The sequence below is a fragment of the Ischnura elegans genome, chromosome 6 (genome assembly GCF_921293095.1).
Source record: "Ischnura elegans chromosome 6, ioIscEleg1.1, whole genome shotgun sequence".
Taxonomy (NCBI): domain Eukaryota; kingdom Metazoa; phylum Arthropoda; class Insecta; order Odonata; family Coenagrionidae; genus Ischnura; species Ischnura elegans.
The window spans coordinates 52707262-52720741 of NC_060251.1; the positions used below are offsets into that span (position 1 = coordinate 52707262).

General features: G+C 36.4%; 1 protein-coding gene across 2 annotated transcripts in view; it reads right to left on the bottom strand.

The window, feature by feature from the left end:
* Positions 1 to 571: 571 nt before the first annotated feature.
* LOC124160683 (lysosomal alpha-mannosidase-like) overlaps positions 572 to 13480 on the bottom strand; it is a 63348-nt gene continuing 50439 nt past the window's right edge. For both annotated transcript variants that reach the window (XM_046536655.1, XM_046536654.1), the window contains exons 15-17: positions 10245 to 10496; positions 6807 to 6956; positions 572 to 978 (exon numbers count right to left, since the gene is read on the bottom strand). In XM_046536655.1, coding sequence (XP_046392611.1) covers positions 745 to 978; positions 6807 to 6956; positions 10245 to 10496 — 636 coding nt within the window. In that variant the 3' untranslated portion in view covers positions 572 to 744. The remainder of the gene's footprint in view (positions 979 to 6806; positions 6957 to 10244; positions 10497 to 13480) is intronic.

Genomic DNA, 13480 nt, shown 5'->3' on the forward strand with positions numbered 1-13480 from the left:
TGCTCACAAAATATCTTTTGGAAAATTATGCATTATTACAGTTTAAGGTTTGTAAGCACCTGAATAAGTCACCATGGAGAATTTAACTGTCCTTCAAATATCAATGCAGGAGGGGAAACTGGATTCTAACATTCATGGATTATATGAAGGGGTTAGCATGAAGGTTAGCCAACATTGTGGAAATATAGGTGGGCCATTGTGATATAACAGCTTATTTTCGTTGAAATATGTTTTTACCAAATAAGCAGCATTTTTGTCATTGTCATTGAGACTCTCACCTAATTTCATTCAAATGAAGGGAATTTCTGTTTTACAGTGAATTACGGTCATTCGCAAGATCATTCTAATGAAAGTGGTGAATGGTGGTAAAATGGACCCAAGCAATGTGATTTCTATTTTCTTCTATTTTAAATTTGCAATACTCCTCTATTCCTGATAAATTGGTGAAAGTTACCTAAAATACCATCAACAGTCAGAACTCTCCTTGTACTGACGAAGACGAAAAACTGTACTACTTATTTCCCAGCAATTATTGCCATTATACCGAAATGTCACAAGGAAATAAATAATATTTCCTTGCACTCAATAGCCATTTATCAAATGTCTCCAGGTACAATAGAAATTCAGCAACAAAAAATATCACAGATTTCTCAATGACAAATTACATAAGTAGATATCTTTCAATTAATTATATATTTTTTCAGAATCATCCTCAAATTATTCACAACTATTTCAACTTGCATTTTAGGGGATACCAATAATGAATGTTCTAATATCCATAGGCCCAAACACAACTTGAGTTGGATCAAAGTCCAAGGTTCCCTCATTTGGTTCCGCTGATTCTTCTATGCCAGCAGAATTTTCAGTGATATTATTAGATTCCAATGACCATGTCATTCTTTTGGAATTTTCAAGCCATTGGTTAGCACCCAAGGTTGTCTCACGAATAAATCTTGGTTCAATGAATGCCAGTAGTTCCTGAAAGCAAAGAAAATACAAATGAGCCATCCAAAATTCAAACATTCTTATGGCCTGGTGACAGGACACAGGCCGTCCCCGACTTCCGTACACAATGCGTTCCCCAAAACTTGTACGAAAGTCGAATGTACGAAAGTTCCATTACCATTAGTTTGGAACCATTGACTTGCATACTAATTAGGGGTTACGTTCCATAAGAGCGGAATATACATACTAAAACCTTTTTTTCACGGATTTTATTTCAATTCACTAAATTTTAATAATATGTTAATAAAATTCCTCAAATCATCTAATTTCTTTCAAAAATACGCAGAAACTGTAAATAAATGTTTAAAAAAAAGCAACTCCGTTGGCTATCGAGTGAAACTTCCTCTTGCCGTTTAAGTAGACATTCTACTTATTACGTCCACTATAAATATAAGGACACATCAAGAAGCATATCAAAATGCAATTGCAAGTAACATGTTGAACCCGCACTCTGGATACCTTTTAATTTTCACACAAACCCAGTCAACACAGTATTCGCGATGAGGTCTTATATGAACTCATACGTAGGACTCCTTTAAGACTCCACATTAAGAGACATGAAAAGGTCTTAAAGACCTCACACTTCATGAGGTCACATGAATGAGGTATTAAAGACCTCGTATACCATGAGGTCACATGAATGATGTCTTAAAGATCGCATACTTCATGAAGTCTTGAAGACCTCACAGTTCATGAGGTCTTCAAGATCTCACACACATGAGGCCTGAAAAATCACGTCATGTATATGTTAATGAATTATAATTTCAATCTTAATTATATATTTCTGCATATATTATATTTTTTCATCCTTCAATAACTCTTTAAATTAAGACATGAGTTCGTAAACTTCTCCCTCCGATTCTATTAAATAAGCGGACACTTCCACTTTCCGCTAGGGCTGCCATTGTGTTGTCGTATTATTATTCTACTGCCTTGAGCTCAGATGCCTAGTTTATGATTAATATAATGTGTACTCCATGTCCTAGTTCTTGCTCGTGTTTTTCCTTGTGTCTACGAACGTGAATCAGGATACCATCAGATCTGAGATCGGCACGAACCTCGTGGACATCATGATGTGTTACGTGCACGGAGACTTGGAAGGTAAGTTTCAATGATTTTATGTGTACGATTCTTTTTCCACTTGTTCACGAGAAAATCCATTAATTATACTATTGTCCAAGCTGCTTAAGTTCATGCTTATCATTGAGTATCGGTAAATATTCATGTAAAATATTTAGGTGGTACAAGTTTTGTAACGTGATTTTGTTGTTATTCATGTTTCATTTCATTCATCGTATCCTTATAAATTTGCTGTTATCGCATTTTAAATTATCTCCGCTAAAATCACTATCTCGATCATTTCTTGTATGTTTTCAAGCAGTGCTATTATTATCTCGGGTTCATAAAAGTTTTCCCTAAGATCATTGAAGTTTATAAACTTCTCATAATCATGACGTACACAAACAAAAGTGCTAACCGATTTGCAATTTGCTTGATTTCACTTCGTAATGTAACTAATGGAACGATAAAGCATGGAAATAACGTTCACAATGTATCTAAGTTAACTTCTAAGTGCTTTCTAATGCAAAAGTAATGTAATTAAGTGTTCGAGTTAATCACAAGTAGTTCACTCGGTTACTCCTAAAATTAACCAAGTTAAAACAGTCATCTTCGGTGTTAAAACCGGCCGTGGGAGTATTTAGGGACTGCTAATGAGATACATAGTCATTATCTGGTTTATTTGATGTTATCATGTTACCAATTATAACTCTCAACAAACTTAAGTTCAATGTTTTTTTTCAGCCTCTGTTATGAAATGGAACCCAGTATCAGCAAGTAGTGTCGCCTTGGAGAGAGTGGGGAGGCAGTTGCTGCATCAGGCGGAGACCGTGTAAAGTATGCAGAGAGGAAGAATTCAAAAACTTGTGATATTTGTTTATTGACTTAATATTTTGAAGAATAAATTTATAAATATCATGAGGTTGTCTATTCCATTTTGTTTTTTTCTGCCTTATTTCCACCTATGGTTCTCATTTAATGTCATATTTTGCTTTATTTCAATTGGATACGTCGGATACTTATGTCATCGGAGAGTTTTCTTAAATTATGATGCGTAAAGTATTTTGAAATCTTAATAAATGGGCTGGTACGGGCCCCGGCGTTTTTGTCGGCTATTTCAAAGCCATCTATCGGAATTATTACGAAGTGGATCATTTTTCTGGTTCTCCAGGTAGTTTCATAATCAGACACGTGGAGGCACCACATTTGCACCTATATCATATTGGATCTCTTTTAGGAGTCCTATAAGACCTCTTGTATGAGCTCTTTCAGAGTCGTGTGAGGCCTCGAAAAGTAATTTTATACGAGCGCATATGACCTCATGGAGACATCATTATGAGGTATTTTGGGACTCTGTTGTAGGAGTCGTACAAATTCGTTAGACTTCTTAATGACCTCATACATGAGTCATATGTGTTTACGGGGAAAATTTGACATTTGGCAGGTGACATTCGTGATCGCGTATATTTCGCATGTTATTCAAAAAAGACTAACGGAATTTGGGTGATATAAACAGCGCTCAAACGAAAAAACACAATTCGAAAGAAGATCTTACCAGTTTTATTGAAAGCTATTTGACGATATCTAGTCAACTTTTTTGAAAAATCTCTCCAATGAAGGCTTTCTTTTTCTCTTGATGAAGGAGCCTATAGCAGGCAGTCTCTCTCCCAAATATATCACCTAGATTAGAGTCAACTACTAACAATTCCCTTCATTGCAAACGTTCGTATTGTTCGCATATACAGCCATTTGAAACAATTAAATGTTGGGATGCGCAATAAACATTGCGGGAATTTAAAAAAAATACAGACCAACGTCCGAAAGTCCGAATTCTGCGTACGGAAGTCAAGTAAAAGGTGTCAATTTTGAACGTACGAATTGTACGAAAGTCGAGTGTACGAAAGTCGAGGACCACCTGTATATCAATACACAAAATTAAATACTTTAAAGCATGGTTAGGAGAACGAATGCAAAAATTCACCACTACACTAACTTTTTAATTATGATGACAGTATGATCATAGAGAATCACCATTGTAAGAAATTATAGCAATAGTGTTGTTTATGATACATGCTTATTTTTTCATTACTTTCCCACTATTTTTTATCAAAGTACCTAGTTTGCTTTCAGATACCAACCACATTTAAAATTTAATTTAATTTTGCAAGCATCCATTACAACAGATATCTGCATTAAAAAATAAATTTCCGATTAAAATCTAACCTTAAAATTCCAACCTTAAAAGAATTGTTAACTTATGAGAAATAGCCACATAATATCCAACGACAGCACACTTCAAAAATGCAAAGGTATCTCAGTGGATTTTAAAACCTGCTCACACCTGGGACCAATGCACTGGTCAAGTCATGACATTACACATTGCAAGTAATTTTTCCAAACAAATCTTTTTGGTCTAACTTGAAGCATTGAGTGAAAGTTCAATAATTTTTCCTGATTCGACATCAGTTCTTCACATTATAGTACATTGAAAGGATGTTAATAGGCAAGAAATTAATGATTTATCCCAGTCAGCAAAATCGCTTGTATACAAATTGTCAATCTCTGGTGAAGTTACATATTGTGTTAATGTTTGTAAAACCATTGTATTAACATTGTATTCCAAAATCTCCAAACAAATAAATTGCAATACGATAGTAATACAGAACAGAAATACAAGTGAAATCCAATTTTTAGAGTCATTGTATTTCCCATGCACATATTTCCTTTGAAAAACAAGAGAAGGACGATCCTACTTATGTTTTAAACTAAGCACTGTGCCACTTTTGCCGTGAATTAGATCAGCAAGTTCTTGTGCACGTGTAAGTAAAAGTAAGCGCTTACTTAAGTTCAACGATTTTTCGTTCCTTTTGATTTTGACTGGTGACGAATAAGAATTGCAATTGGTGGCTCTCCGGTCTCTCTACACCAAAAGGGAAGTGCAACCTCATGAAATTTTCATTGGTACCTCTGCGTGCACATGTTTTTCACCAAGTCAATAAACGAATCAAGAGGCAATTACACTGCAATTCAGTTTGCTGCACTGAATCGAAAAATGTATAGCAACAATGTTAAATCCAGGTCCATATTTAACAGTAGCCCATTAATGAGGGACTGTTAACTATGACTCTAAAGGAAATGCATGATGAATCTTGTATTCGCAACTGTAATACAGTTATGTTGCAAAAGAAATACAATTTAAAATACATTCATAATTCTGCTTTGTATTACAATTGCAATACATTTGTTTTACAGGACATTTCACAGTGTATTAAAAATGTATGACTAAAATTGTGCTGACTGGGACGTATGTACTCATATTGTGCTGTCAGGTAATATTAAAGCCGAAATTTGGCTTTCAAATCATGGAACTTCCCCAGGATGGTCATGTTTCCCATAGGTGATTACCTTGTACACTCTTGTAGCTGTATTTTCAAAAATTCAATTTGATTAATCATTTGAATGAAATTAATCAACTTGGGCAATTTGGGCAATCAGATTTTTGGGCAAATATATGATGAAAGTACATTTACTCAACATATTTACTCATAATTTACCATTCAGAACATAATCCTAGTATGTATTTGAAGAGTTTATCGTGCCCCATTACTCACAATATTTCATACAACAAATAATAAATTCATCTTAGGAACACGAGTGAGTAGACTTCAAGTCAAGAAAATAAAGAATTTAGAGTTGTATACTTTGTTTACAGGCACAGTTATACATAATACATGCAATAGGAACGAAACCCTTGGGTCGGGTTCGCAGGATACACTCCTGGGGCAGGGACTATAAGCGATCAGCTTTTCTCCTCTGCCACCAGAAGGGGAAGGACGGGAAGGAACAAGGAAAGGAGCCGCCGCCGCGATGAGAGCCTGACGACGCCTCCAGGGAAAGGACGGGGAAGGAAGGAAGGGACGAGGAATCCTGCACCGTCACAAAGGCGGGCAGGTCCTACTACTAACGAAACCAAGCTTACGCAATTAATATGCTACCAATTTTAGTAGATTTTCCTATGAGGAAGAAAAATCTATCGATCAAATCGGTAGATACATAATACATGCAGCCCATATTTTTATTTACCAAGTTAGACTAGGCCAATATGAGAAATAATCACAGATGCCGACTTACAAAAATATTGGGGGAGGGGGGGGGGGGGGGGGGCAAACAGTGGATCTTGCCCCAGGAAATTTTTTTAGTCATGAGTTTTAAGTCTTTTCAGCATTTTAGAAGAGTCATATATTCAACATTAGAACCCTGATAACTCGAATCTCGATACCTGAATCACCATACTCAGGGGAAAATTGACAAGCCTGACACATTTTTTCCTCACACCCATAACGAATTTTTGAGGGGGCTCGGGCCCACTCAGGCCCCATGGAGTCTACGCCACTGGAAATAATTAGATCGTGGAAAAGCCTTAGGTATGCCAATGCCACCTGCTCCAGTCCTAAAAAAAACTTTTTTTTTTGTAAAGCTAACACCAGGCTCAGAATAAAAATACGTTGAATTGTGGACACCTTACAGCAACTGTCAGTAGTGATGAGAGAGCTTAAAAGTGCTCTGTAAATAAAAAAAAAGTTTACAAATTCCTAATTACAGAAAATTCTGTAACTTGAATTTGTTTCGAAAAAAACATGGTAATCTAAATTGGAGACAGTTGCCGTGATGCCAGACTTCACCAGTCCATTCCTCATCTTTCTTCTTCGAATGTCTATTAAAAATCCCACATGACCACTCACCTTCAAATTTAAGGTAACAGGTTTTGAAAGTTCACTATCCTCATCCTTTTCATAAAAATGTTCCAGGCGGAATAAAACAGATTTTCCAGTCCATGGCTCCAAAGTCAGAACATGAAGGTTTGGAGGTAGACTGGACCTCAATCCAACAAACTGAAAATATTTTTACAGAATACAATTAAAAACGTGGTATACGAATAGTAAGTAATTTGCAGAGCAATCACCTGCCTTTTTAATTAACTTTTAATGATTGATTGCACTTTATGAGAAAATAATTCTAAATTGTTTCTCACCAGATGACAGCTGGATTGAATGATTTGATTTGTTGCTGCCTTTGCTATTTAATTTGTATGCATTAAAAATGGGCATAAACTAGCGAATTAGGGCTTTAAAGGCAATATTCACCATAACTTATGTATCTCTTTCCAAAAATATGAGCACTTTGCCTAAAAAATATGAAGGACAATTTTGTTTCTGGTCCAACTGTGGAGGTCAAAATTCTGATAAGATACCCATCAATTTAGACAAACAGTATAAGTTACTTAAATGTAGGTACATAAATTTTGCATAGTATCAAATCTCCCTCTCAATGGCAAAACCTTTGTACATTAATCATTTAAATGATTATAAAAATATCACATTTATACTGAGGTACAGGCATAATTAATGAAGGACGGCATGTCGAGGTAAAAACTAATATTGGAGAACCATGAGTTTTCCTAAATATCAGAGCATCCGTAAGACAAGAGTGAATAGAAGGGATTACACAACCAAATATTATGCTTGATTTATAAAGCAATGGGTGTAAGAAGGCCTCTCACCAAATTTTACCATTGAGCGCTGAATAATTTCGCCCCTAGAAGAGTTTGAAGTTACAATTTGAATTCCGCGCCAAATACGTATTTCTCGGGTGACGCCATGTTGATGACGTGTGAACCTCATGATATCTGCATTGCTTGCATAAGGAGTGCATTATCGTAGGCGTTATTTCGAGTATAAATAAATGGTAGATGAAACGGAGAATTTTAAATGAGTGGGAGGAAACCTTACGTGTACTGTTGTGTGCCTAATGTGAATCTACCTCTCGTTAAACACAAGAAAAGTATTTTTTGTTGTGTCAAACAACCCAGACCGAGGAAGGTGGTTGTGCGACGCTGCACGGAGACAGCATATTCCTTCCGAGATGGACTGTTATAGAATTTGTGAGGGCTATTTTAATGTAAGCCTCATCTGCTTCTAAATGGGATTTAGTTTCCATGACTCCTTTTGTTGTCTTTGGCCACACATCACAAAAGTTCGTATGTGCTTAGATACATTCGCGCTCAACAGGAAATTTCAATTTTAATTGCAAATATATCATTATGTTTCAATTTATGCTGAATTTAATGATTATTTCATATGCATCTACTACATATTTGCCCCGGTTTCCACTCTTTGTTTCTATCTTGCGCATTAAAAGCCAACTACTGTAACGGAAAGGGTCTTCGACGCTCACCTGGTGATGAGTCAAATAGTACAAAGTAATACATCACAATCACAAATTTGTACTCCAGGAAATACTAAAATATCGTACTACTCACAACAAGCAGAAATAAGCACATTTGAGTTACGGTGCCGCCAGTTTTATAAATAGAAGCACAAATAGTAAATAATAACTTTTCTTTCTCTTTTAACTTTTCTAATCTTATAGTAAACAGAGAAAACTAAGGCAAATGCGTACTGAATGAATACTAGCAAATAATTTTAACTATCATCAATCGAGAAAGAATAATTATCAAATTATACAATGTAATGTGTGACTCCTCTCGCTAGACTTCAAACTGCACGTTAATGCCGACGTCATGATTTTATCCACCATTTTTTTCTTCTTAATTTAAAAAAATTGCATTGGCTTCAATGAAAGCGTATTAGCAATGACAGCGAAATTACAAGTACAAAAAACCTGTAAATAAGAAAGAAAACGAGAGAAAAAGCTGAAAAAATTATGAAAGACAGTCCTGATCCCTCAACCTTTACTAGCATAGTTCAAGTCGATGGCCACTAGGCCGCCTCGGTAGCATAAAATAACTCAAAAAGTAAGTATTAAAAAAAGTAAGGATGAAAACCGGTTCAAGTATGCAGTAAATGCATACGAAATAATCTCTATATATATCATGCATAAATAGAAGTGGAATGATAAATTTGCAGTATAAAATAATTTATCCCTTTGAGTCCATATATATATTCACTCACAAGCGGAATGTAAGTGGAGCACAGCAGAAAACTACATGATAGTAGTATAGGATACTAAATTTTCTTTAGAAAGCATAAGTGGTGCCACAAACTTTGTCCTAAAACTTTTGAAAGTAACTGTACGTGTAGCTCAGATGTAAATATAAGGGAACTAACGGATATTTTCGCGTAAAATCCCCATCTCTGAGTTCCTGTATCAATTTGATGACAACTGCTTACCATTTTTTATAGAACGAAACTGACTTGAAGAATTATCAGGAGCACAGTTGACCAAACCGAGGCCTCTGCTTTAATAATGCTGTTCCAACGAAATTTGAATGCTAATCCTAAAAGAAACTGAGAGAACCCCGAACTCTCTCACTTCAGAGAACAAGAAAACAGCTTTAACTATAGCATATTTTTTAATTTATTTCATAATTTACATCCGGAAACTAAAAACCTTTAATAAGTAAAGGATTTTACGATGGTATGTCCACAAATTAAAGCATCCATTATAATTGCCGTGATTACTGTCTCTATCAAAACTTTAAATATTTCATCTTAAGAAGTTTCATTTCAATGAAATGATTCGTTTTAAGACAAAAAATTGTTCATCGAGCCTCAGTTGATAATGTCAGTACATTTCGATAATCAGCCAGAACAAAATTAACGTATTTTTCACCATGATGATGAACTTTTGGTCACTATTTCCACGAACCCTATGTGTTTACGGCTTTTTCAAGCGTTACTCCCGCGGCATTCTTGAGGTTCACAAATCACACGGCGTCAGCCAGTAGAAATACGTTTCGTGTCGTGGGCGTGGCCAAAGCTCCTAGCAGACTTTTAAAGCTACTTATCTCGGTTAAAAATCGAATTTGAGCTCTGAAATTTGGCGTATGCGTTTTTCATTCATATCTTCTTGGTTTAACATAACGAAATCCAATTTCTAATTTTGAGTGTTCCCTCATATAGATGATTTTGCTAGCAGAATTTGAAAGTTCTTCTAATGGAAAGATCACCACAATTTCCTTCTTGATGTACATATACAACTTTTTACTAAAACTACTGCAAGCCATTAAAGGAATGTGGTTGAAGAACACTCAGTTATTCTACAGGGCATTATGATTTAATTTAAATATAATTATATTAAACAAATCTTTCATGACAGACCACCTCAATAAACAAGATTTTAGTAAGAATTGAGTCAATGACATCCCATTATAAACCTACCTCTCTGGCATAACCATAAATCGAGCCTCCATAAGATTTTGGTATCTTTGAAAAGAACAGCCACGGAGCAAGTAGCATCTCTTGTGCCACCTGACGCTCCTCAGCATAAACAGGAGACACAGGAACATCAGCAGCCATTGGTCCAAGCATGATTATATGTCTGCCACGAGCAACCAAACCAGTTCCATAAGCTTTCTCATTTAGAGCCTCTCCAACACCAAATCCATCATCATGCAGAAGACGCCTGTGGACCTGAAAGATTCCATGATCAAGATTAGCCACGACCAGGTGACAAAGGACAAAAGAGGATGCCACTCCATGAAAAGTAGAACATGCAGAAAAGGAGACTTGAAGATTGATGAGGACTTCATTATTCAGTTCCATTTTGAATGGCTACAATGTGAACCCAATAATCCTTTTCTTGTTAAGAATGAAAACTGAAATTTCACCTACAGTATTTGATTGCCTATAAGATGCACCAGCATATAAGAGACACCCTATATTACAGTGTGGTACACAAAAAAAAAGTCTGTGTGAAGGCACGACACTGCAGCAACTGAAGTTAATTCCTCTCATACGATAGTATAACTATATCGAAGCAAGATATTAAATGAGCTTCATCATACAAATACGATCAAGCTTGTTTGATATCTCGCTCCAAACTCCTTGGATATCGATATCGCAGAGGCGAGCAACATGCGAGTAATACCATATTATATAATAAATAAACGATAAATAATAATAGCAGTGAATAACTACAAAATTTTTCAACTGAATAATAAATATCTATCACTAAATATAATGGAGTCAGTATTGAATATTAACCCAATAAGGTCGAACCATCGCATACAATACGCAGGTGATTTTTTGAGTCATTATTTTGGAAAAAGAAAGATTATTTTGGATCTTACAACCATCAAATACAGTACATGATTATATACGACTGGTTTTGTACTATAATTTGCAAAAGTCTTGCAACAAATCGAGCGGCGCCACTTTCGCTCCACAAGGATTGTGCCCGGAAAATGTATGGTTTTAGGGTGTATGCAGCAACCCAACACTAGTCTTCCTGGTTCACTATATGGAGAACGGGTCATTGGGTGGGTGAGGTATTTTTTCATCCTTTTCAGTCTCGGGATTTGATCGCTTCCGTTTAAGTGAAATTAATGTTCATTATATTCCCCCAAACACATTGTAGCATTTTATGCAGGAGGAAAGATCGAGGGTAATTCCTCGGAGAGATTTTAAAAAGTTTGTACCTTGGCTCTTTATGAGTGATCTTAGTTCTTTTCAGAGAGCTGGAAATCATGAGTCGTTCACTGTGAACATGGCAGACTTTTGTTTACATCTATCGACTCGGGTTGATGCTTTTTATACAATCTATGACATAAGATACGAGGCCGCTTTGATATTCCAAGTGTTTCATCCTATAAATATCTAAGCAAACACGTAAAATATGAAATTAGTTAAGCTGATGGGCATTAATCGTTGCGTAAGTAACAACAGAGTTCTCCGACATCCGTCAATCGGTAAAGATGTATTCCTTTCCACGTATTCCAAGTATGACGAGGAAAACTTAATTCCAGCTAAAAGTTCCATTTTCAATGATTTTCGGATTTCAACAGGTATTCCTTGATAATATGTTCCGCTGCTGAATTAGTGTGAATTGGTATAATAAATCTACGCTGCTATGTCGTTGATGATTCAGTTATCATATTTGGCTGCAATCATTAAAATATACTCTGATGAATTCGGGATAATGTAGGATACTTACTTAGCATCATTAATTAACTTCTCTACTTGCATTAATTAGGTTACATGGTATTCGGAAATGTGTTTGTTGGCAATACGTTTTATGTTTAAGGCAAGATTGAAATCGGTGGAACTGCAGCTCATTTCATAAAACCTTTCAAGTCGAGTAAGAAGGACGTAAGCAAATCCTAACAGAATTTCTGTTTGAAATGAATGTATACGCTTGCTTCATTAGAAATACAAATACCAAGTTAGAAACATAATAACAAATAATAATAACTTATAAGGATGATACCATACCGTAGTCACAGGCGACTTGAGCAACAACATCATAATATTCCTATGGTATATACTAACCAGCCAAAACATAAAGTATGCGAAAGCCTCCTTGCTTAAGTTATAATCATATAAACGCATAAAAGACTAAATACTGAGAAAGTGATTATTTTGATCAAAATTCGTTCACTTGAGAAGCACATGAAAGCAGCTCAGTGTTACAATCACAATAAATTATTAAAATTATCGCCTTTAACAATTGAAGTCTGAGTAGCGTAGTGGAAGAATACCGTATAAGCGCGTGTAAGAGGCGCACCTTTTTTCCCAGAAATTGCAGCCGAAAATGAGGGTGCGCCTCTTGCACAAACTTCTTATCTTCCCCCCCTCCCCTTCTCCGGTCGCAAGTCTAAGGGGAACTGAGTGTCCTTGGTTTTCAGTGTGAGTCAGTCATCTGTAATCCTAGGTCAAAAACAAGCGGCAGGCAGGGGAGTTTCTCCCTTAGTGATGTATTTTTAAAATGCTCCTGTTTGCTTTTCTTGTAATCATCGCGCCGTCACGCCGGTACCCCAGAGGTGAACATGGAAAAGATCGCGCGGGGGTTTTTCGCTCCGGAGGGCACGCTAAATTTACTGCCACGAGTGGGCATCCCGCAGCATTTATACTGCATATAGTAATCGGTTATCAAACGTAGAGAAACGTGTATTTTTGAATGACATACCTGGTCAATAGTCAATACCTGTCTTGCCGAGAAATTTTCATTACGCTGAGGACCTGATTTTCCAAAAATCATCTTCAGACGCTAATATGAGGATTATTGCAACTGAAAATTATATTGGTATCAAAACCTGCGCTTTAAAAAATTCGAACTAGTGTGTTCATTGTTGGACTAAATTGTGGATGGAAGAAATCAGAAATGCTTATTAGTGAAGAGCGCGGAAAAAGAGGTCCAGGGGAAGGAGCGCGATCCCTCCGTCTTCGAAGCAAGCAACGAAATACAGAGGGGAAGGAGCGCGCTCCCTCCCCTCCGTATTTCAAGCTACGAGGCTATGAGCAAAGGAGCACGAGAAGAACACGTCCAATCTTGCATGTGACGTCGTTGCCTTCAAAGCGAAGGCGCAGCAATGTGATATACGCAGTTAGCGTTGCCTTAAGTTTCCAGTCCGTCTCGTCTTGTTTGAATGCGCTTATGCTACGCTTGTTTCTTCCGA